We start from the raw sequence: 26,049 nt of genomic DNA, 5'->3' as shown, positions 1-26,049 counted from the left end.
GCCTTCAGACCCTGAGCTCATCAGTTTAAGTTCCAGAGCAATAGGAGGAGACCAACAGGTCAAAGAAAAACCCCAAACTGTCCGAGAACCAGAAGAAAAAACATACGGTAAGTAAACAAAAATCTCCTTTTCTCTATTGGCTACATTGGGGGACACAGACCGTGGGACGTATCAAAGCCGTCCCTTGGGTGGGCAGATAAGCAGTCAGGCAGACGGCCGATCCACTGCCACCTGCAACACTTTACAAACCAGACTGGCATCAGCCGATGCGAAAGTATGAACTTGGTAGAACCTCGAAAAAGTGTGCAAAGACGACCAGGCGCAGTGGAACGTCGTCCAGGAGCCTGACTACGTCGGCGTACCACGACCTTCGGGGCCAATCTGGAGCTACCAGAATGGTGGGGATGTCCTCTGCTTTAGCTTCCTCAGCACCCTCTGAAGGAGCGGAAGGGGAGGGAACAGATAGGGTAGGTCAAACCCCGCCCAAGGTATCACTAGGGCGTCCACGGCCAGAGCCTGAGGGTCCCGGGAATTGGACACAAAAGGAAGGATCTTCCGATTGTGCCGGGACGCGAAGAGGTCCACGTCCGGAATGCCCCAGAGGTCGCAAAGTTGCGCGAAGACCTCTGGATTTAAAGACCACTCGCCGGGGTAGGGTGAGGACCGACTGAGGAAGTCCGCTTCCCAGTTGAGCACTCCCGGAATGTGAATCGCCGAAATGGCCGTAACCTTGCTTTCCGTCCAGGTGAGAATCTTGGACACCTCGGCCATGGCTGCCGAGCTGCGAGTGCCGCCCTGTCGATTTATGTACGCGGACAGGACGGGACTGAAGACGGGACTCCCAATGAAGAAGACAAAGAAGAATCGCCTGTAATTCCAATATGTTTATCGGAAGAAGGGTCTCTCGGGGAGACCAGAGTCCCTGAACTGTCCAATCCCTGAACCCGCCGCCCCAGCCCGACAGGCTGGCATCCGTTGTAACAACCTGCCAGTGAAGGGGAAGAAATAACCGCCCTTGGAGAAGAAGGGGGGAGCGGAGCCACCAGAGCAGAGACTGACGGACCCTGCGAGGGAGAACAATCTGACGATCGAGGGAAAGGAGACCTGTTCCATCGAGAGAGAATCGCCAGTTGAAGGGGGCGGTAATGAAACTGGGCAAAGGGTACGGCCTCCATAGTTGCCACCATTCGACCCAGGACTTCCATACATGTGCGGATGGGGACTGAGACCTGGGTCCGAAGGGAGCGGACCCCTGACAGAAGCGCCAGATGTTTGTCCCCAGTTTTAGAGCATTGGAGAGCCAGAGCAGATAGATCCTCTGAGGGGGATCCTGCTAAGATATCCTGATGGAGCTTTTGGCACCACTCCGACAGGGCCTTGGACACCCATGTCGAGGCGAAGATGGGAAGAAGAGAAGAGCCAGCTGCTTCAGAGGCAAACTTCGCTAAGGATTCTATCTTCTTGTCCGTGGGATCCTTGAAGGCAGCGGCATCTGCCAGAGGCAGTATAGTCGCCTTAGAGATCCGGGAGATTGGTGGATCCACTGAGGGAGGGGAAACCACCTTAGTGACAAAGTCCTTGTCAAATGGATAATGTTCTTGAATCGTCTTGATTCCCGGGAACCTCTTGTCTGGATGTTTCCATACAGATTCCAGAATGTCGTCAAAGTCAGCGTGAGAGCTGAACCTTTGAGGTGCTGGCTTAGCACGATGAAAGGATACTCCTGGATTGACATCCGAAGATCCGGGGTCCTTCTAAGTGAAAGGTCTCTCTTATGGCTGTCACCAATGAGTTCACCGTTGCAATTGAGTCCGAGCAGTCCTCTGAGTCAGGTGGAGGAGCGACGTTTGTGCCCAGATGACGGAGGGGGGGGGGGGAACACTCACGTATATCTGAAGACTCCATGGAAGAGTCAGACGAGGCACCCCTAGTACGCTTGTGAGAGCGTGAAGTATGTGGAGACGAGGAGCACGCCCTCTCAGAGGCCCTGCGCAGGGAAGACCCCTTCAAGGCGGACACCACTTCCCGGGAGGCTTCAGCCACCGAACGGGAGACTTGGGTCTCGTCAGCCATATACTGGGTCAGGGAAGAAACCCAGGCTGGTGGAGCAGCTGAACCCACCGGAACCGAAAAAGCATCAGAGGTTAACAGGGGGTCTGGGGGAGCAGTGGAGCAGGCAGGGCAAGTGGGCTCGGTAGAGCCAGGCATTTTGGTACTACAGTGCTTACAGACAAAATAAGTCACTGACGTTCCAGGTTTCTGTTTAGAGGGAGGAACAGCTCTGGGTACAGACATTATGAGAAAAAAAAGACAGGAACTTTCTCGCCCTAGTCTGTGTCCCCTGGCAGCTGCAGTGAGGAGAACGGCTCCGTGCAGCTAGTGTAGGAAAATCGCGCCCACGGCACTGATTGGAGGCTATCTCGCGCCTCAGAAGAGCTCCGACAGCCCTGTGGGCGGAGCTAAAGACAGGCCGAGAAGGATCTGTAATGGCGCCCGCTCCTTGTCCCGAGCGCACATGTCAGTCGCATATGCGCTATCTTCTATAGGACATGCACTTGTCATCCACATGTAGTGACTTTTTCTCACAGATACATAAAAAGCATCACTTCCCTTGAACTTGTACATCAATGTTTTATATTTTATATACCTACAAAAACTTCACACTCACCACTATAACAGATTTTGCTTGATCACAGCTTTGGAAACTGCCGTACAGCACCGATCGCCGCCCCTAAAGACAAGAATATTATTTTACTTTTTTTTGTGACCACAGAATAGGGATTGTCTTATGAAGTCCCTTTGGAATGTTTCTCGTACATCTCGTGCTCCATTTTGGAACAGAATGTCTCGAATTAAACTTTTCACATGCAACACATTTAAAAAAAATAAAATACTTACATCTCGATCCACAGTTGTTGCAAAGCTAATGGCTTCTTTCTGGCTACAGTTCACAGCTTTTTGCAGAGTGTAGATAACCTGCTCGTAGGTATGGACTTCATCATTAAAAAGCATGCAGTAATAGTTGTCTTCTTTCTCCCTGTGGAAAATAGAAAACCGTGTTGGCTTACCTAATATAAAGCAGGATATCTTCATTTATAGTTGAGTGATCACAATTTATACTGTCAATTACTTTATAATGTGACTGTTTTAAAGATTGTTATTATCCTGCACAGTGTTGTCTCCCCCCCCCCCTCCCGCCAGAATGGGGTCCGAAAACTCCCCTCTGCTTGGATAACAGGGAAGGGACGTGCTACATGCATTCTCTATGGGAGCGCCAGAGATACACAGAGCAGCACTTTAGATGGCATGTGGGGGGGGGGGGGGGGGGGGGAAGGGATTACTAATGCACTTGTTCGTGCTATGTGAACAAAAAGGAAGGAAATGGCAGCAGTACAGCAAGGAAGGGGTTACACTTAACATTAAACTGCTGCCGAAAAGCTAAAGGATAGGGGGGGCGGCTGGATGAAACAATGTGAACATACAGGAGTATGAGACAATTGCCTTGAGCTTTATGGATGGTGAAAGATAAGAGGGAAGCCTTGATTTATCTCAGGAGCAATGTGGATCATATTGAGCAGGCAGACAGTCTCAGCTTGTAGTCATATAGCCCCCACCCCCTGTGTTCTGCACCGATCTAGCTGTCACTTGAGACAGAATGAGCCTAACAGCAGGGAGTGGACAAAATATAGCAGGAAAAGGAGACCTCTAGTTTCAAGACTTTTTCTGCATTTTTTCTGGGGTAAGGGGTAACTTTTGGTAAATTAAATTGGCACTGTTATTATCAGAAACTTTTTATATATTGTACATCTTGGGAAAACATTAAAAAAGGTTATGTTTTTTTTTTTCCATTCTGCCCAGACGGCACCAACAAAAATAATAAACCTTAACTCACCTTCTGCCGCTCCACCAATGCCGCCGATATCTGTCTCCAGTCCTTCATCCCCGGTCGTCTTCTGCATTCTGGAGCCTGAAAAGTCACACAGTGGTCAGCTTATTGCCGGCCACAGCGATGTTTGGTCTAGGCCAGTTATACACTGAGCGGCAGTGTCATGAAACAGGCCTGGGCCCGTTACATAACACTGCCGCTCAGCCTATTGCAGGCCATGGAATGGCATCGCTGCAGCTGGCAATTAGCTGAGCGTGACTGTCAATTCCCAGAAGCAGGAAAAAGACCGCATCTAGGATCTGAGCAGGACACCGGAGGCACCGTAGGAGAGCTAGAGGTGAGTAAAGGTTTCTTTTTTATGTACAATGCTATGGACATACTTCTGAAAAAAACTCCTGCAGGATATTTGCCGTTATTTAACAAAATTCTATATAATGTATTACTTACGTATGCTCCAGTCCTGGAGGCAGCTCATTTTCTTTTTCCCATGTTAGTATATCCACTGTGTACTGGAACATGATGGCAAATATGTTGTAAGCCCTTGCCACCATGTCCTCTGACAGGTTGATAAGAGGATCCTGTTAAAAGAGGGGGAAAAAGAGCAAGTATGTCTTATTTTTAAAGATGACATGCATATCAAAAACAAGATAATGAATGTGTTACCACATTGAGCATCTAGAGTACAATAAAGCTTGTTTGGGGAGATGAAAAGGAGAACAGTTGTGTCTGGTCTGCCAAAACCTGCTCTGCATTATGGGGGGGGGGGGGGTCCTGAGCAGGTGTTTTGTTCTTACAATATTTAGCATGTGGCATAAACAACCTGATAATTTGGCAGGTGAGTACTATAACACAGATACCAGATTAATGGATCTTTTTTTTTTTTCCATTTCACTCGACATTTTTTTCTGGGACATGGTAGTTCATTTTTTGCTATGGAATTCACTATGCAAGATAATCTGTTTATCAGCTTATCTATTGTGTGTACCTTTTTATACATTCTGATTTCTTTCAATGATAAAGGCTATGTGCACGGGGGCAAAATCCTCGCCATTGTGTGGCTATGTGCCAGGGTTCTCAGGTAGCAATGCAGGGTACTCCCTAAACAGAGCATCCTAGCTGAAAACGGAGAGGACCCTACGTAGGCCCTGCTTCTGGCACACACACACCCCATGCAGTGCACAACGAGCTTCTGAGCCTGGGAAATCCCCATTATGTACATTTATATTGTTGGGTCCTAAATGCATAGCGCCAGTACCATAAATGTATGGCAAAAAATGCCAAGGGAGGTAAGGGGTATTCCAGCCTTACTATGGGGAGAAGTTGGATGAAGGAAAGGGGTATGGGTGGATGAAGGGGAGAGGAACGTGATGCTACAGTTCTACACATGCATTAAATAACATTAATACGTATGTAGAAATATAGCAGCATCCCCTCCCCTTCATTAACCTTCTCCCCTTCTTGGCTGAACTTATTGGACAAGTGTCTTTTTATTAACTGCACTAGCTATGTAACTACGTGACTATGATCATCAGCACCGTCACATTTGCCATAAATGCCAGATGCCATCTCTGGGACCTTCCCCTATAGTGAAGGATGGGGAGTAGTTATCCTGAAAGCCACTGCAGTTTGAATGAAGTGCCAGGTTAACAGTTTCCACTGTATTATCATGTGCTGTATGCATGTAGTTTATACAGTATAAGATTCTCTACAACTAGTGACTGATGTCTCAAAATTATTCCCAAAACCTATGCATTGCCTAGCAGGGCTGTGAGGACAAGCCAGACCCACTTGATGTGCCCCTATTTTTTAAGCAAAGAAAATCCCATGACAATCATTGAGGAATAAACAGTGAATAGGGATGTCCTGATACCACTTTTTTAAGACTGAGTACAAGTACCGATACTTTTATTCAAGAACTCACCGATACCAATTACCAGCATCTATTATAAAAATACAATAAATAACACATGGAAAAAATTGTGATTCAATGTGTGATTGCAGTATAATAAACAAATGGTGAAATCCTCTCCATTTTATCATAGCTATTCCCCTCATTTCAAATACCCATTACCCTCATAAAATCAGGGGAATGGGTGGGAGGGGGCGATATGAGGGGGAATGGGCATATGAAATTCATATAGCCATTCCTTTTATATGCTCAATCTCCCCTATATATGCCCATTCCCCTCATTTGCACCCCCCTTCATATGTCCATTTTCCCCCACATACCCATTCTCCCCCCTTATTTAAGGACTTTTCACTGACTGAACATGAAATGGAGAGAAATTAAGTGAATTTCTCCTCCATTTCATGCAGCATACCTGCCTGCTCTTATTGCTCCTTCCCATGTGGATGCACCATAGAACACTGAGAGGAAGTGGCTGTAGCTCCCAGTACTAGGCAACCTCAGGGACTTGGGAGCCGTGGCTGCACAGAAGTCTCGCCCCCATGCCGATCAGCTGGGACCCACTGAACGAGAGCAGCTGCCCCCACACTGATGAGGTGGAACATGAGATCCGTCGCCGCTGCACGGGAACGGCCTATCAGCTGTTCAGGTATCGGTAACATTTGCACGAGTACAAGTACTCAAGCAAATGGGTGGCATCAGTCCTGATACCGATACTGGTATAGGTACATCCCTGTAAATAAGGACATATCATCCTTACCTCAGTCTCATTTTCCGAAATATTAAGGCCATGCTTCTGGCAGTAGGGGCCTTCTTTCCACGCTTCAGCATCACCACAATCACAGAAGCCTCCTCCTCCTGATGTGGTCATCTGTGGTACAAGGGAAAAAGTATAGATCAGAAGACATCAAAGATTTAAATGGGCACTGTCAGATACAAAAACTTTTGATATGTTGTAAAGCATTTATAACCAATTGTTTTTGCAATTGCTCTCTTTAGAAAATTTTCAGTATTTCATACTGAAAAAGCCAGTCAAACAACTGCTCCCCCCCCCCCCTGCCTGCTTGGACACATACTAGTCCTGCTGTGTCCATGAGTCATCACCTATGTCATGGACACACTTCCTTGATTGACAGCTGTGAGTGCAGGGCTCAGAGCTGGAGGAAAAATCCTCCCCCTGTCAGCTTGTGTCCCGCTAATGTCAGTGAGGACAAGCTGGGAGTTGTAGTTTTGCTAATGCTAGGGGAGATGTGAGCAGACAGCATAATGAGGGAGGGGGCGGAGACCTGGACAGTGAGGCCACGCCCCCTTCCCTTTAAGAGGAATTCAGATTAGTGAGCTAAATTAAAAGTGCAATAAAAAATAAAAATAAAGGCGCTAGACACATAAAAATTAGATATGCATGGTCAGGATTAGGTACTGAGTGATATGTTAAAAACATTTTGGGATCTGACGGGCACGCTTTAAAAATGAAGCAACACTTTGGTCCATTCTCTCTCAGAATTGGTGGGGGTCCTGCCAGTCAATCACAAAGTGCTGTCACATACACCATCATTTTCTGTGTCTAGACTAATGGTGTCTAATACGGGACTTTCAATTAAGGGTCTATCCTGTGCCAAGCTGCAGTATAAAGCAAGGCCTCACATGGGTAAAGACATTCCTTAGTGAATATAATGTAGTGCGTACAATGTATTATTCAGCACAAAGTACTAACCCTGTAGCGGTGCTCCCTGTGAACACTTCCCAGAAAACACTCCATGCACAAGACGCATGTTGGATCCACTGCACAATCTCTGTTAGGAAAAAGAAACAAAATGATTACACCACAACATTATTCCTCTAGTGAATGCAGCAACATTGTTTATGTCACAATATTAAAGGGGTACTCCAGTGGAAAACATTTTTTTATTTTTTTTAAATCAACTGGTGCCAGAAAGTTAAACATATTTGTAAATTACTTCTATTAAAAAAATCTTTACCCTTCCAGCGCTTTTTAGCAGCTGTATGCTACAGGAGGAAATTCTTTTCTTTTTGAATTTCTTTTTTGTCTTGTCCACAGTGCTCTCTGCTGACACCTGATGTCCATGTCAGGAACTGTCCAGAGCAGCATAGGTTTGCTATGGGGATTTTCTCCTGATCTGGACAGTTCCTGATACGGGCATCGGGTGTCAGCAGAGAGCACTGTGGACAAGACAAAAAAAGAAATTCAAAAAGAAAAGAATTTCCTCCTGTAGCATACAGCTGCTAATAAGTACTGGAAGGGGAAAGATTTTTTTTTAATAGAAGTCATTTACAAATCTGTTTAACTTTCTGTCACCAGATGTTAAAAAAGAAATAAAAAATAAATGTTTTCCACCGGAGTACCCCCTTTAAAGTTGGCTGCCATGAAAACTCTTGAGCAGGACGCTTAATGGTTTTGTAAGTTTATCCATCGATACTTTTCCATATACTGGAGTGTTGCGTTCCCTACCCCTTACCACAGTTTGGAAGGCTTTTTTAACCCCCCCCCCCCCACACACACACACACACAAAAAAAACAAAAAACAAAAAAAATAAAACTAATTTCTAAGCAAAATATATGAATAAATGTCATATGGATGTGGGTGCTTACCCACTTGCCAACCTCTGTCTGGATGTGACATAGATGACTATGAGACCCCCATGACATGACTGGGTGGCCACCATTGCTCTATGGACAGCACAAAAGCATATCTGCGTTACAAAAGTACTAGAAGAGTCCAGGGGCACACATGTAGACCAGAGTTTTCAAAAGAGTGTGTCTCCAGCTGTTGCAAAGCTACAACTCCCAGCATGTCCGGACAGCCGAAGGCTGTCCGGGCATGCTGGGAGTTGTAGTTTTGCAACAGCAGGAGAAACACTGTTTGGAAAACACTGATGTAGACTGTGGGGATTTAGTTGTCCTTTGCCAGCAGGTTAGTGGAAGATCTAGCAGAACATCAAACCAGATCTCACTAGAGGTTATTTTTGGACATTTCGACTTTCTCAGGCTGATCGGGGTAGATGAGGTGAGAATCGCATTAATATATATATATATATATATATATATATGACGGGAAGCTACACGCTCTTTCTCTGTTCACACCAAACTGTAAATTGGGTCATAGCTAAAGCCGCTCTGAGTCAATTTCCTGTTTGCTACAATCATCTTGTTTATTGAAAGACGGCTGAGAATAATAAGAAAAGAAGAAACTACAGGAGCGGCTGATATGTAACTCAGATGGGGGCAAGCACCTGCTCACTTTTTACCCCCTTAAAGGAGTACTCCACTGGAAAACTTTATTTAAAAAAATAAAACTAAATAAATAAAAAAACTAACTGGTGCCAGAAAGTTAAACAGATTTGTAAATGACTTCTATTAAAAATTCTTAATCCTTCTAGTACTTATTAGCTGCTGAATACTACAGAGGAAATTATTTTCTTTTTGGAACACAGTGCTCTCTGCTGACATCTCTGTCCATTTTAGGAACTGTCCAGAGCAGCATATGTTTGCTATGGGGATTTTCTCCTACTCTGGAGAGTTCTTAAAATGGACAGAGATGTCAGCAGAGAGCACTGTGTTCCAAAAAGTAAAGAATTTCCTCTGTAGTATTCAGCAGCTAATAAGTACTGGAAGGATTAAGATTTTTTTACTAGAAGTAATTTACAAATCTGTTTAAAGAAGATATCCAGTGCTCAACAACTTATCCCCTATCCTAAGGATAGGGGATAAGTTTCAGATCGCGGGGGGGGGGGAGGGGGGTGTCAGACCACTGGGGCTCCCGCGATCTCCTGTACGGGGCCCCGGCAGCCCGAGGGAAAGGGGCGTGTTTACTACCGCACGAAGCGGCGGCTGACATGCCCCCCTCAATACAACTCTATGGCAGAGCCAGAGCGCTGCCTTCGGCAATCTCCGGCTCTGCCATAGCGATGTATTGAGGGGCGTGTCCGCTTCATGCGGTGGTCGACACCCGCTATCTGGCCAGCGAGCCGGGGCCCCGTACAGGAGATCGCGGGGGGGCCCCAGCGGTAGGACCCCTGCGATCTGAAACTTAGCCCCTATCCTTAGGATAGGAGATAGTTTTTCAGAGCTGGACTACCCCTTTAACTTTATGGCACCAGTTGATTTAAAAAAAATTAAATAAAAAGTTCTCCGCCGGAGTACCCCTTTAATGACGCAGCCATTTTTAGTTTTTTTGTATTTTAATGTCGAGGTACCGGTACGCCCATGTCCCACTCCCCTTCTATGACGTGCGGCTAATGCCGGACATCATCAATTAAGGTGATGCCTGGCATTAACCCCTTAGATGTCACCATCAAAGTTGATTGCAGCATTTAAAATGTTAAACGCTTCCCGGCTGCTCAGCGGTGCTGATCGAAACCGCGGTGTCCTGATCAGCTGAGAGGACTGTGGGAGGGCCCTAATCTGAAGATTGCACGTAATAGTCCCCTATTGTGTAATATAAAAGTTAATAAAAGTGATTTAACCACTTCCTTAATAAAAGTTTGAATCACCCCCCTTTTTCTCAGAATTGGTGGGGGTCCTGCCAGTGAATCACAAAGTGCTGTCACATACACCATCATTTTCTGTGTCTAGAATACTGCTGTCTAATACGGGACTTTTAATTAAGGGTCTATCCTGTGCCAAGCTGCGGTTTAAAGGGGTACTCCAGAGGAAAAAGGAGATTTTTATGCTTACCGTAAAATCTCTTTCTCGAAGGATCCATTGGGGGACACAGACCATGGGTGTATGCTGCTGTCTCTAGGAGGCTAACACTATGGCAACAAGAAAGTCGGCTCCCAGCAGGGTATACCCACCCACAGGCACCTGAGGTAATCAGTTTTAGTCCCAGAGCAATAGGAGAAGACCGACAGGTCAAGAGAAAAAAACCACAAACTGTCCGAGCAACCAGAAGAAAAGGTAACTGAACACACTCTCGGACAGATAATTGAAATAGGAACACCAGAAAAAAAGAGTGGGAGCTGTGTCCCCCAATGGATCCTTCGAGAAAGAGATGGTATGGTAAGCATAAAAATCTCCTTTTCTCTATCGGCTTCATTGCGGGACACAGACCGTGGGACGTACCAAAGCCGTCCCTTGGGCGGGTAAGGAAATCAGTCAGGTGGACAGCTGGACCACCGCCGCCTGCAACGCCTTACGGCTCAGAGGAGCATCAGCTGATGCAAAGGTATGAATCTGGTAGGACCTTGTGAAAGTGTGCAAAAACGACCACGTGGACGCTTTACAGAACTGCGAGGCAGAAGCCACGTAGCGGAGAGCCCAGGATGCCCCAAAAAACGGGTGTAATGAGCCAAAACCCTGAAGGGTGGGATCTTCCATTTGCAGCAGCAAGATTCCGAAATAGCAGACCGGATCCACCGAAAAATGGTGGCCATAGAAGCAGGTTGTCCTGAACGACAACCTTCCGGAAAAACAGTCACGCTGCCGAAAGGAAAAGGTGACAGAGGTAAGTCCAAACAGTCCTCACCACAACAAGTTTGTGGGGCAAACGCTCCCTGGTACGAGAAGGAACCGGACAAAAAGGACGGCAGGACAATGTCCTCATTGAGATGAAAAAGTCGAAACCATCTCAAGAAGGACGGACCTGGACTGAAAACAACTTTTCCTGGTAAACATCCAGAAAGGGAGAACGGCAGGAGAGAGCTGCCAGCTCTGACCCCCTCCTAACCGAGGAAGAGCAATAAGGAACCCACCTTCCAGGGAAGGAGGCGAAGAGGAATGTCCCAGAGAGGTTCAAAAGGAGCGCCTAAGACCAAGTGTAAGTCCCAAGGGGAAGAAGGGGAACGATAAGGAGGGGCAGCATGCGCCACTCCTTGAAGCAGGTCTGGACATGAGAATTGAACGCCAGAGGACATTGAAAAAGAATGGAAAGGGCCGAACTTTGACCCTTAAGGTAGCAGAGAGCCAACACTCGGGCCAGCCCGACTGCAAAAGGGAAAAGGGTCGGAAAGGAAAACCACGACCTGAGAAAAAAAAGCTGAGGCTCACACCAACGAAAATAAGACCGCCAGGAATGATGGCAAATCTTTGCAGAGGAAGGCTTGAGAGCCCTCAGCATGGTGCAAACCACTTGGGAAGAGAAGCCACGGGTCCTCAGAACCGCGGTCTCAACCGCCACGCCGTCAAAAGCAGAGACGGTAAATTGGGGTGGCACAGGGGACCTGAGATAGGGGATCTGGAAGAGAGGGAAGTCGTTCAGGGACTTGACCGTGACGACGTACCACGCCCGCTGGGGCCAGTCTGGACCACGAGAATGGCGGGAACGCCCTCTGCTGTGAGTTTCCTCAGGACCCTGGGAATGAGAGGAAGAGGAGGAAACATACAAGGTAGGGCAAAGCCCGACCAAGAGAGGGGAACGCTTCGGTTGTGGTGGGACACGCAGAGGTCCAAGCCTGGAGCGCCCCAGAGGTTGCAGGTCACTGCAGACTCCTCCGAATGTAGGGACCACTTGCCCTGGTCGGCTGAGGACCAGCTGAGGAAGACCACTTTCCAGTTGAGTATGCCCGGAATGAAAATCGTTGGGATGGCCGGAAACCTGAGTTCCGCCCAAAAGGGAATTTCCCAAAGAAGCAAGCAAAGATAGAAATGCCTTAGTCCCAACATGTTGATGGGAAGAAGGGCTTCTCGAGGGACCAAGGCCCTAGATCGGATGGTCCTTGAAAACACCTCCCCAGCCCGACAGACTGGCAGAAAGGGGCAGGAAGGAGCGCCCCTGAAGAAGCAAGGGAAAACGAAACCATCATAGTAGGGACCGACAAGACTGTCGAGATAGAACGATCTCGCGGTCGAGAGACCATGGAGACCTGTCCCACCGGAAGAGAATCACCAGTTGAAGAGGTAGGTGATGAAACTGGGGGAATGGCACGGCCTCCACGGCTGCCACCAACCGACCCAGGACATCCATGCAAAAGCAAATGGAAACTGGAGCAGGGTGCCGAAGTCATAGGACTGCTGAAAAGAGAGTCAGCCGATTGACCGGCGGAGTCGAAAGCGGGCAAAGGCCATGTCAAACTGGAGCCCCAGGAGAGAGGTTGGAGTTGGCCTGATTGATCATCCAACCGAAGAGAGACAAGGTCCGGAGGTCGACTAAGACTTCTCCAGATTCTGGGCCCTGGTTGGAGCTCTGATCAGGAGGTCGTCCAAGTAAGGAATCCCTGAAACAACTCTTGTCCATAAAAAGGGATATCAAAGGCGCCAGGACCTTGGTAAGGCCGGCGGAGAAGTGGCCAGACCGAAGTGGAGAGCCACAATAGAAAAGACCGGAATTACAAGGCGAAGGTACCGCTGATGACCGGGAAATATTGGGATGTGGAGGCAGGCGTCCTTGATTTCCACCAAGGAAGAAAAATTCCCCTTGACCCATGGACGCCAGCGCCGAACAGAGAGACTCCATTCAGAATGGGAAAGCAGAAGATGCTGGGTGAGATGATTGAGAACCAAGATTGGGCGAACAGAAACGTCTTACTTGGGGACCACAAAGAGGTTGGAATAAAAACCTCGAAAAACGTTCCCTTGAAGGAACAAGGACAATAAACGCCTTGGATGAAAGGGAACTGGAGCGTGCCCCAAACTGCCTTCGCTAGAGAGGGGGACCGGGAAGGAAAAAAACAATCCCATGGAAGGGAAGCATATTCGACCCTGTATCCGTTGACTACCACATCCCTGACCCAGGAATCCTGAACGTACGTGGTCCAGGCATCCCGGAAGGGTAAGAGGTGACCCACCAACCGAGAAAAGTCGGCGGGTGGGGGCGACCCTTCAGGCCGAGGTAGGCCTACGGGTGCCTGAAGGGGCCGCAAAATGTCCGTAACGGTTAGCAGACCTCCGGGAGAGACGGGTCAGGAAAGAAGGAGCCCTCTTCCCGCAAAGGAGCCTTGTTGGACCCTTGTTGGTACCAAGGGTACGCAAGACCGGAAGGAGGAGGGCTTCCAATAGAAAGTGGTTCTGTGAGCCTTATCCAGAGGTAATAAGGAGCTCTTTCCGCCCCTTGCCTCACTTCTTGAAGGCGGTGACCGCTTTCCAGGCTTTAAGCACATGGATCGACGAAGGGCTACCAGGTAACCTGTGGCAAAGGAAGCACAGCGGCCGCGCATGGAAGCAGAACACAGAAAATCTCCAGCTAAGGAGAATTGGAGAGCTAATGCCAAAAGCAAATTAAGCCAAAGTCTCCATTGTCTTGTCCGCTGGATCCTTGAAGGCAGCCGCACCAGCCAACGGCAGGGTAGTCGCCTTAGAAGGCGGGAGATCGGTGGATCCACAGTTGGAGAGGAGGACCACAGAGCAATGAGGTCTTTGGTGAAGGGATACTATGCTTGAACCTTCTTGTCAGGGTGCCATCAGGTGGATTCCAGCAGGGCGTCAAATTCAGCGTGAGAGCTGAAAGTCTTGGGTGCCGGACGGGCACAAAAAAAGGAGACTTCTGTAGAAGTTCCTGGATCCTTTAGATGGGAGGTGTCTCTTGTGTCAGAAACCAATGAGTACACCACATCAGGCATATCCGTGAGGTCCTCCGAGTCAGAGGCTGAATCAGAAACCTCATCAACAAGTTCTCCAGGAGAATGGGAACGAGGTGAAGCAGCCCTGGAAGGGGTCGGGCACAATGAAAGGGAACTGTTGGAGCCACTTCCGAAGTTCCTGGGTCCTCTAGATGGAAAGTGTCCCTTATGGCCGAAACCAATGAGTGCACCATGAACAACATATCCGTGCGGTCCTCTGAGTCAGAGGCAGATCGGAAACTTCATCCACAAGTTCTCCAGGAAAAAAAGAGAACGTGTGAGGCGGCCCTTGCTACCAGTGGGAGCAACGGGGCGATGCCTGAGAGGGGCGCGCCCATGCCTGCCCAAAGCCTCGGGGGATGAGTGAGATGAAACACCCCTATGACGCTGCGAGAACGTCAGTATAGGGGAAAAACGGGAACCTCCAGAGGGCCGGTGTAGGGAGGGCCTCTCCAAGGCAGTCACCACATACCGGGAGACCTGAGCCAAGACGGATATAGACTGGGAGAGGGAGGAACCTAGGCTGGAGGGGCGGCTTTTATTTGAACCCACCGGATCTGGAAGAGTAGCCGGGGGAAGAAATAGCAGGGTGGTCTGGGGGAGCAGTGGTGTAGGCCGAACAAATGGTTCAGCAGGACCGGACATTTTTCAAGTTACAACCTTGTTCCCTAAGGCAGCTGTGATCCATGAAAACTGTGGCTGAGATGAGAAAATCTCTGAACCAATAGCCAGAGGGGGCTGTGCTAAACCCAAGGGCACTGTGGGCCCTGCAACAAAAAACCCCTATACGCACGCACAGTGCTGATTGGGGCTTAGTTTGCGCCCTTATGCAGGCTTCAGCGGCTCTGGGTGGGCGGAGTAATCGCGCATCGGGCCGCCGAAGTAAAATACAGTCCGGATCTTAATGGCGCCCGGCCCCGAGCGCATATGCGAAAGTATATGCGCCGCGGGAAAAGGGAGGGAGCGGGCAGGACCTACTGTCGGCAGCTGAGCTGCCGAAAAGAAAATAAGTACAGCCCGGTCCGGGACTTACTGCCGGCAGCCGCGCTGCCGAGATTAAGTAAAGCCCTGACCTTAATGGCGCCTGCTCCCAGCCCCGAGCGCATATGCGAGGAAGGGGAGGGAGCGTGTGAGGCTTACTGTCGGCAGCCGCGTTGCCGAAGTGAAGTAAGAATGGGCGTCTAGTGCCCGCAATGAAGAAGTGCCGCGGCTGTCTTCAGCAGTCGCGTTACAGTCAAACAACATACACACAAATCCAGTGAAACACAAGACACACTGCTCAGCCCCAGATATAATAAAAATTCCCCTGTAAAGGCAAGTAGGGAATCCCTCCTGGCCAGCCCCAACAGCCCACATATAGCAGAGTGGGCCAGAAACTAGGGGTCTCCAGAGGTTGAAAGTCCGCTCCTGTGAGAAAAAAAGGGGGAAAAATACTCACCTCAGTCTGAAGAACTTACCTCATGAAGTCTTCCTATGAAGTCTTCAGTCAGCAATTTCACCTACGGCAAGCCAAGCTCAAAGCGAGGCGAACAGGGAGGGAGGGGGACCTGGACCCATGAGGTACAACCCCAGGCGCTGACTGTTCGCAAGAGGGGGTTAACAGTACTTCCAAGATGCCTGCCACCTCTCGCAATGGGGAAACAGTGAACATTGCGTTCCTGAGTCCCCACCTGAAAACAGTAAATAAAAGGGAATAAAAAATCTAACACGTCCCTAAACTTAAAAAGAAACAAAAAATACGAGACCTGGTCTGGGGAGAACTCCAGACCATGTCCACCTCCTTAAGACACTAAGCTAAAACTGATTAGCTAAGGTGCCTGTGGGCAGGTATACCCTTCTGGGAGGAGCCGACTTTCTTGTTGCCATTGTGTCAGCCTCCTAGAGACAGCAGCATATACCCACGGTCTGTGTCCCCCAACGGAGCCGATAGAGAAACAAATGTTTTAAAATCAGCTGGTTCCAAAAAGTTATACAGATTTGTAAATGACTTCTTTTTAATAATCTTAACCCTTCCAGCTGTTGCAAGCTCCAGAGGAAGTTGTGTAGTTCTTTCCAGTCTGACCACAGTGCTCTCTGCTGACATCTTTATTCGGAACTGTCCAGAGCAGGATCAAATCCACATAGAAAACTTCTCCTGTATTGGACAGTTCCTGACATGGACAATTCGGACATTTACGAATGTAACGATATCACATTACATGTTAATTTATTTTACATAATTTAAAAAAATAAAAATAAAGGAAAGAGTACACCTAATCTCTAGTTTGCATACACTGTTTAATGCTGTGCTCAGAAATTCCATGGTGTTACCATGGGGTGGACTAAGAGCAGTTATCCAGTGTTTTTTTTTTAAACTAATATGGTCACCTAGCTCCGATCCCCTGCAGCACCTGTTCGCATCCATTCGGTTCCCCCTGATCGTCACTCTTCTTCCTCATTCCGAGAAAAGCGATCGATGAAGGAAATGTCGGCCCTGCCAATCACTGATCGTATCAATGTCCCGTATCAATGAGCTGGCAGGTCCAGCAACGGGTGCTGTTTTCGGAAGCAGTAAGAAAAGAGAAGATCCAGGAACCAGACAGAGTCGAACAGTAGCTGCAGGGGACCGGAGATAGGCAAGTATTTTTTTTTTTTCAATTTTCTCCAGCTCAGTCCAATATTAGTTTTATAAAACACTGGATAATCTCATTAATTTTTCAAACATTTCTCATTCATTTTGGCCTCATTTTTGTTAAACAATGACATGCCTGAATCTGTATTTACCTATTTTTAAGAACTTCCAAGGATCAGATTTGATTAAAAATGTCCTGATTTGTAAAACTACAAAAATGAGTAGATAGATAGCCATGAGAAAGAAAGGTATATAGTCAGACATATAAATATCAGATATAAAAAAAATTTAAATAAATAAAAAATATATACAAAAAATATTCTTTCTTCTGTAATATTGAGGTGAGTATCCCAAGATCACAATGTATCACCATTCCACAGGTGCTGTGTTTTTATTGAGACCTTTGTAACGAAGAAAGTAGACTTCACTTATCAGCTCTTACAAAAGGTAAAAAATATTTTGGTTGCATATACCAAAAAAAACTTTCCCTTCGACTTATCTAGGAAATATTTTTCCTAGAAACTGTAAATTAATGGATTCCCTGGTTCCTACAAACATCTCACCCACCTGCAGGAATATGTCGGCTCGCCCACTTTGAACACTCGTCCGCAGAGTTGGGATGGTTTATTTGCCTGTTCCAGCTTTTGAAAGCCGATGGTGGGTTCCTCCCCACACAGATACCACTCTAGCGCCCCCAGGAGCGTGTGCTGGGCCAGCATTTCCTCATGGTCTGTGACTGGATCGGCTTGTCTGCAGTAGATTTTAGGGACATAGTAGGCAAGGTGCTGGTAGACTTCTTTGGGAAGATCTGTTGCTTGGAGCCATTTCTATATAAAAGAACAAAGAAAACGCAATTACCTTAAAAAGAATATATACTCAAAGACATCTTAAAGCAGTGAGTGGTGGGTGTACCAGGTGGTGTGTGGTCAGGCATGTATGTGTAAGAAGCATCCTCTAGTGAATAAAATAATAATAATGAAGTGAATATTTTTTTTTTAAAGAAGCACTCTGATTTTTTCCCACATCATGCAGATTCATCACTAGTCCTACAGCGCCATCTCTTTCATTCCAGCAAAGCTGCATCCATACATTTGCTCACTGTAACAGCCTGACCCACAGGAAATCTAAGTGTTTAAAGGGGTACTCCGCTGCTCAGCGTTTGGAACAAACTGTTCCGAACCCTGAAGTCGGCAGCTTGTGACGTCATAGCCCCGCCCCCTCATGATGCAGTTACGTCCCCTCCCCTAGACTTGCATCGAGGGGGCGAGGTGTGATGTCATGAGGGGGCAGGGCTATGACGTCACAACCTCCTGGCGCCTGCTCCAGCGTTCGGGATCGTTTTTTCCAAATGCTGAGCAGCAGAGTACCCCTTAAATGTGTCAGAGGAAGTGATCTGTCTTGGGTCAGCTGACTTTCTGTGAACCACAGGATGTCATGATAACTAACCAGACTCTCCTGGCAGCTCCCAGCTCTACCTGTATACTGCTACCATCATTGTGGGATCAGGATATAAAGTATTTATACACCTCTCTTCGAGCTCTATCTGTATACTGCTGCTACCTCTACAGGATCAGGGTATATAGTAGTTACACACCTCTCCTGAGGCTGTGCCATATTTAGCATTACTTAAAAATTGAGCTATATACCGTAGTTGTTAGAATCATGTTACTTTTACTGACATTTTTGAAAATCGCAGCAAAAAACAAAGCCAACACACATTAAATACATGACAAACAGTTAAAATGCAGTGCGTGAACACAGCCTGTAGACTTGAAATCTTCATAAAACACCTCAATAGTGATTATAGATCAAATCATTTGCATGGTAATATTTCTTGAGAAAACGCACTTTGAATTAGAAAACTCATCAAAACATCATGTAGTTTGAACAGACACCAACCCACTTACGAGTCTCAGCAGTTTAGGCTTTGGGTTTCTAGAGTCTAACCAGGTGATTAAATCGTCTTAAAGTAAATTGCAGTGATGAGACGCCACCTACTTTCTCTGCAAAGCCAGAGGATTCATGGGAAATGTAGGCAGTATGAGAAAATAATTTCAGCTATGAAATAGAATCAAGATGGCTGAAAATTCCATGCCTGCCACATCAGCTAAAACAGGTAAGCACAAGGCATACGTATCACTGATCAAAAAACCAATTCTACCTAAAATGTCACGTAAATTTATTAGATCTGCACTAAAAAAAATGCTAAGCAAATATAGAAAATCCAAAAGAAAGTACCCCAATGATGGTAAAGTATTTGCATACAGAACAAAAATAATCACTGCATAAACCTGGGGTATCCACTGGAGCTATAGATGTAGCCGTACAACAACAATCCTTATCCTAGGGTGCAGTGGTCACAATATAACAAATTACTGATGCTGCCCCTAGTATTTTCTAGTGATCCCTAAAACATATCCTTCCTGTGACAAAGACTAAGAATCCCAACACATTTTCCTCTTTCAAATCGGGTCTTGCAAAAATCCATGTACACGCTGCAAAAAGAACCCTATTCACATTTATGCAATGGATTTTTTTTTTTCAATCTGTAACAAATCTGTCATGTGAACACACCCTAAAGGCATTCATACATGTTTGTCAGGTGTCAGCTGAACCAAATGTTATTTTCCTATAAGAAATATTTGCTGGAAACATTTGTCGGTGAAGTAATTTTGCAGACACTGTAAATCAGTAGATGGCATCGTGAGTAGCACTGGCACAGCCAAGTGAAGTGCAGCTCCAACACCACTCACTTTATAACAGCCGCAGCACTTACACCAGACAATGGACAGATTGTGGGCAGCGATTACACTAGACTGTGCACTGACCGGGGGCAGCGATTACACTAGACTGTGCACTGACCGAGGGCAGCGATTACACTAGACTGTGCACTGACCAGGGGCAGCAATTACACTAGACTGTGCACTGACCGGGGGCAGCAATTACACTAGACTGTGCACTGACCGGGGGCAGCGATTACACTAGACTGTGCACTGACCGGGGGCAGCGATTACACTAGACTGTGCACTGACCGGGGGCAGCGATTACACTAGACTGTGCACTGACCGGGGGCAGCGATTACACTAGACTGTGCACTGACCGGGGGCAGCGATTACACTAGACTGTGCACTGACCGGGGGCAGCGATTACACTAGACTGTGCACTGACCGGGGGCAGCGATTACACTAGACTGTGCACTGACCGGGGGCAGCGATTACACTAGACTGTGCACTGACCGGGGGCAGCGATTACACTAGACTGTGCACTGACCGGGGGCAGCGATTACACTAGACTGTGCACTGACCGGGGGCAGCGATTACACTAGACTGTGCACTGACCGGGGGCAGCGATTACACTAGACTGTGCACTGACCGGGGGCAGCGATTACACTAGACTGTGCACTGACCGGGGGCAGCGATTACACTAGACTGTGCACTGACCGTGGGCAGCGATTACACTAGACTGTGCACTGACTGTGGGCAGTGATTACACTAGACTATGCACTGACCGGGGGCAGCAGTTACACTAGACTGTGCACTGACCGGGGGCAGCGATTACACTAGACTGTGCACTGACCGGGGGCAGCGATTACACTAGACTGTGCACTGACCGTGGGCAGCGATTACACTAGACTGTGCACTGACCGGGGGCAGCAGTTACACTAGACTGTGCACTGACCGGGGGCAGCGATTACACTAGACTGTGCCCTGGCCGGGGGCAGCGATTACACTAGACTGTGCCCTGACCGGTGGCAGCGGTTACACTAGACTGTGCCCTGACCAGGGGCAGCGATTACACTAGACTGTGCACTGACCGGGGGCAGCGATTACACTAGACTGTGCACTGACCGGGGGCAGCGATTACACTAGACTGTGCACTGACCGGGGGCAGCGATTACACTAGACTGTGCACTGACCGGGGGCAGCGATTACACTAGACTGTGCACTGACCGGGGGCAGCGATTACACTAGACTGTGCACTGACCGGGGGCAGCGATTACACTAGACTGTGCACTGACTGTGGGCAGTGATTACACTAGACTATGCACTGACCGGGGGCAGCGATTACACTAGACTGTGCACTGACCGTGGGCAGCGATTACACTAGACTGTGCACTGACCGGGGGCAGCAGTTACACTAGACTGTGCACTGACCGGGGGCAGCGATTACACTAGACTGTGCACTGACCGGGGGCAGCGATTACACTAGACTGTGCACTGACCGGGGGCAGCGATTACACTAGACTGTGCACTGACTGTGGGCAGTGATTACACTAGACTATGCACTGACCGGGGGCAGCGATTACACTAGACTGTGCACTGACCGTGGGCAGCGATTACACTAGACTGTGCACTGACCGGGGGCAGCAGTTACACTAGACTGTGCACTGACCGGGGGCAGCGATTACACTAGACTGTGCCCTGACCGGGGGCAGCGATTACACTAGACTGTGCCCTGACCGGTGGCAGCGGTTACACTAGACTGTGCCCTGACCAGGGGCAGCGATTACACTAGACTGTGCACTGACCGGGGGCAGCGATTACACTAGACTGTGCACTGACCGGGGGCAGCGATTACACTAGACTGTGCACTGACAGGGGGCAGCGATTACACTAGACTGTGCACTGACCGGGGGCAGCGATTACACTAGACTGTGCACTGACCGGGGGCAGCGATTACACTAGACTGTGCACTGACCGGGGGCAGCGATTACACTAGACTGTGCACTGACCGGGGGCAGCGATTACACTAGACTGTGCACTGACCGGGGGCAGCGATTACACTAGACTGTGCCCTGACCGGGGGCAGCGATTACACTAGACTGTGCCCTGACCGGTGGCAGTGGTTACACTAGACTGTGCCCTGACCGGGGGCAGCGATTACACTAGACTGTACACTGACCAGGGGCAGCGATTACACTAGACTGTGCACTGACTGGGGGCAGCGATTACTAGGGATGTAAGAAAAAATCGATTCTCGCGATAATCGCGATTTTTCATTTGCCGATACAGAATCGATTCAAAATATTTTTGAATCGATTCTTTTAGGGATGTGGAATTTTTAATAAAACGCACTTTTCTTACCTGCCAACGAGCCCGCGGAGCTCCGGTACACTCCGGTACAGGTGTTCGGTCCCCGGGCTGTATTCTTCTTACTTCCTGTTAGTCCGGCACGTCACATGGAGCTTCAGCCTATCACCAGCGGAGGCGGGACATCGCTGCGGCTGGTGATAGGCTGAAGCTCCATGTGACGTGCCGGACTAACAGGAAGTAAGAAGAATACAGCCCGGGGACCGAACACCTGTACCGGACTGTACCGGAGCTCCGCGGGCTCGTTGGCAGGTAAGATAAAGTGCGTTTTATTTTATTTTGCAGCCCGGACGGGATAACATGAGAAAAGTGAGCACCGGAGTACTAGATCGCCGCTGTCAAAGCTGACAGCGGCGTCTATTGGGATCTATGAATGCTCCCAGGTGGGCGATATATCGCGATGTATCGTCACCTAGACGGTATCGCGATATATCGCGATATATCGAATCGCCACACTGGTATCGCGATTCGAATCGAATCGCCAAATTCTTGGCGATTCACACCCCTAGCGATTACAGTAGACTGTGCACTGACCGGGGGCAGCGATTACACTAGACTGTGCACTGACCGGGGGCAGTGATTACACTAGACTGTGCACTGACCGGGGGCAGCGATTACACTAGACTGTGCACTGACCGGGGGCAGCGATTACACTAGACTGTGCACTGACCGGGGGCAGCGATTACACTAGACTGTGCACTGACCGGGGGCAGCGATTACACTAGACTGTGCACTGACCGGGGGCAGCGATTACACTAGACTGTGCACTGAACAGAAGCAGAAATTACACTAGACTGTGCACTGACCGGGGGCAGCGATTACACTAGACTGTGCACTGAACAGAAGCAGAAATTACACTAGACTGTGCACTGACCGGGGGCAGCGATTACACTAGACTGTGCACTGAACAGAAGCAGAAATTACACTAGACTGTGCACTGACCGGGGGCAGCGTTTACACTAGACTGTGCACTGAACAGAAGCAGAAATTACACTAGACTGTGCACTGACCGGGGGCAGTGATTACATTAGACTGTGCACTGACCGGGGGCAGCGATTACAATAGACTGTGCACTGACCGGGGGCAGCGATTACACTAGACTGTGCACTGACCGGGGGCAGTGATTACATTAGACTGTGCACTGACCGGGGGCAGCGATTACACTAGACTGTGCACTGACCGGGGGCAGCGATTACACTAGACTGTGCACTGACTGGGGGCAGCGATTACAGTAGACTGTGCACTGACCGGGGGCAGCGATTACACTAGACTGTGCACTGACCGGGGGCAGCGATTACACTAGACTGTGCACTGACCGGTGGCAGCGATTACACTAGACTGTGCACTGACCGGGGGCAGCGATTACACTAGACTGTGCACTGACCGGGGGCAGCGATTACACTAGACTGTGCACTGACCGGTGGCAGCGATTACACTAGACTGTGCACTGACCGGTGGCAGCGATTACACTAGACTGTGCACTGACCGGGGGCAGCGATTACACTAGACTGTGCACTGAACAGAAGCAGAAATTACACTAGACTGTGCACTGACCGGGGGCAGTGATTACATTAGACTGTGCACTGACCGGGGGCAGCGATTACACTAGACTGTGCACTGACCGGGGGCAGCGTTTACACTAGACTGTGCACTGACCGGGGGCAGCGATTACACTAGACTGTGCACTGACCGGGGGCAGCGATTACACTAGACTGTGCACTGACCGGGGGCAGCGATTACACTAGACTGTGCACTGACCGGGGGCAGTGATTACATTAGACTGTGCACTGAACAGAAGCAGAAATTACACTAGACTGTGCACTGAACAGAAGCAGAAATTACACTAGACTGTGCACTGACCGGGGGCAGTGATTACATTAGACTGTGCACTGACCGGGGGCAGCGATTACACTAGACTGTGCACTGACCGGGGGCAGCGATTACACTAGACTGTGCACTGACCGGGGGCAGTGATTACATTAGACTGTGCACTGACCGGGGGCAGCGATTACACTAGACTGTGCACTGACCGGGGGCAGCGATTACACTAGACTGTGCACTGACCGGGGGCAGCGATTACACTAGACTGTGCACTGACCGGGGGCAGTGATTACATTAGACTGTGCACTGACCGGGGGCAGCGATTACACTAGACTGTGCCCTGGCCGGGGGCAGCGATTACACTAGACTGTGCACTGACCGGGGGCAGCGATTACACTAGACTGTGCACTGACCGGGGGCAGTGATTACATTAGACTGTGCACTGACCGGGGGCAGTGATTACACTAGACTGTGCACTGACCGGGGGCAGCTATTACACTAGACTGTGCACTGACCGGGGGCAGTGATTACATTAGACTGTGCACTGACCGGGGGCAGCGATTACACTAGACTGTGCACTGACCGGGGGCAGCGATTACACTAGACTGTGCACTGACCGGGGGCAGCGATTACACTAGACTGTGCACTGACCGGTGGCAGCGATTACACTAGACTGCACTGACCGGGGGCAGCGATTACACTAGACTGTGCACTGACCGGTGGCAGCGATTACACTAGACTGTGCACTGAACAGAAGCAGAAATTACACTAGACTGTGCACTGACCGGGGGCAGTGATTACATTAGACTGTGCACTGACCGGGGGCAGCGATTACACTAGACTGTGCACTGACCGGGGGCAGTGATTACATTAGACTGTGCACTGACCGGGGGCAGCGATTACACTAGACTGTGCACTGACCGGGGGCAGCGATTACACTAGACTGTGCACTGACCGGGGGCAGCGATTACACTAGACTGTGCACTGACCGGTGGCAGCGATTACACTAGACTGTGCACTGACCGGGGGCAGCGATTACACTAGACTGTGCACTGACCGGGGGCAGCGATTACACTAGACTGTGCACTGAACAGAAGCAGAAATTACACTAGACTGTGCACTGAACAGAAGCAGAAATTACACTAGACTGTGCACTGAACAGAAGCAGAAATTACACTAGACTGTGCACTGAACAGAAGCAGAAATTACACTAGACTGTGCACCATTAATTCCTGCACAGCTGACACATCACAACCTAAACAGTATTCTATAAGTTGAGGACACATGAATATTACATAAAACATATATACCGTATAAATGTAAATATATGCAGGATATAGGACTCAACATGCCGATACTTTCTTCCTCCTTCCCAAATGAAATAAACACACACCCTCAGACAAGCAGAGCGAGATTTAGCAATACCGTCACAAGGCGCACGAAAAAACACAACACATCAAAAATAGCCCCGATCCAGCATTGTAGAGAACAATTAAAGTTAGGTTTAAAAAAATAAAAATAAGACAAATATAAATCAGCCGGACAGGTGCCGAGCTATCAAATACTCTGGATTACTGGATCAAGATACAGACCCATGAAGCAATAATTATTAGAGATGAGAACTTACAGTAAATTCGATTCGTCACAAACTTCTCGGCTCGGCAGTTGCTGACTTTTCCTGCATTAATGAGTACAGCTTTCAGGTGCTCCCGTGGGCTGGAAAAGGTGGATACAGTCCTAGGAGACTCTTTTCTAGGACTGTATCCACCTTTTCCAGCCCACTGGAGCACCTGAAGGCTGAACACATTTATGCAGGAAAAGTCATCAACTGCCGAGCCGAGAAGTTTGTGACGAATCGAATTTACTGTAAGTTCGCTCATCTCTAATAATTATCAATAAAACACGGCGAACCTTCAGATTGGGACACCAATTATAGATCGGCACAATCGGGCTCTTGACACCTCTTCAGTGTTTACCTCGGCTGCAACTTGTTCCGTGTCGGAAAAATTCAGTGCAGAGGTTACAGAGCGGAGGCTAAATCACATTAACACCAATGGGGACCTGATTTAAAGGGATACTCCACTGTAAAATATTTTGTTTTAAATCAACTGGTGCCAGAAAGTTAAACAGATTTGCAAATTACTTCTATTAAAAAATCCCAATTACTTAGCTGCTGTATAATACACAGGAAGTTCTTTCCTTTCTGTCTGATCACAGTGCT

General features: G+C 48.5%; 1 protein-coding gene across 4 annotated transcripts in view; it reads right to left on the bottom strand.

Annotated features, from left to right (window-relative positions):
- UBR2 (ubiquitin protein ligase E3 component n-recognin 2) overlaps window positions 1-26,049 on the bottom strand; it is a 133,079-nt gene that overhangs the window by 89,510 nt on the left and 17,520 nt on the right. For all 4 annotated transcript variants that reach the window (XM_056568189.1, XM_056568190.1, XM_056568192.1 and 1 more), the window contains exons 2-7: window positions 17,485-17,744; window positions 7,507-7,585; window positions 6,553-6,663; window positions 4,334-4,464; window positions 2,899-3,037; window positions 2,669-2,731 (exon numbers count right to left, since the gene is read on the bottom strand). In XM_056568189.1, coding sequence (XP_056424164.1) covers window positions 2,669-2,731; window positions 2,899-3,037; window positions 4,334-4,464; window positions 6,553-6,663; window positions 7,507-7,585; window positions 17,485-17,744 — 783 coding nt within the window. The remainder of the gene's footprint in view (window positions 1-2,668; window positions 2,732-2,898; window positions 3,038-4,333; window positions 4,465-6,552; window positions 6,664-7,506; window positions 7,586-17,484; window positions 17,745-26,049) is intronic.

Source organism: Hyla sarda, chromosome 3 (assembly GCF_029499605.1).
Source record: "Hyla sarda isolate aHylSar1 chromosome 3, aHylSar1.hap1, whole genome shotgun sequence".
Lineage (NCBI taxonomy): Eukaryota > Metazoa > Chordata > Amphibia > Anura > Hylidae > Hyla > Hyla sarda.
The sequence above is the reverse complement of the archived record's forward strand: the minus strand, read 5'-3'. Positions and strand labels throughout refer to the sequence as shown.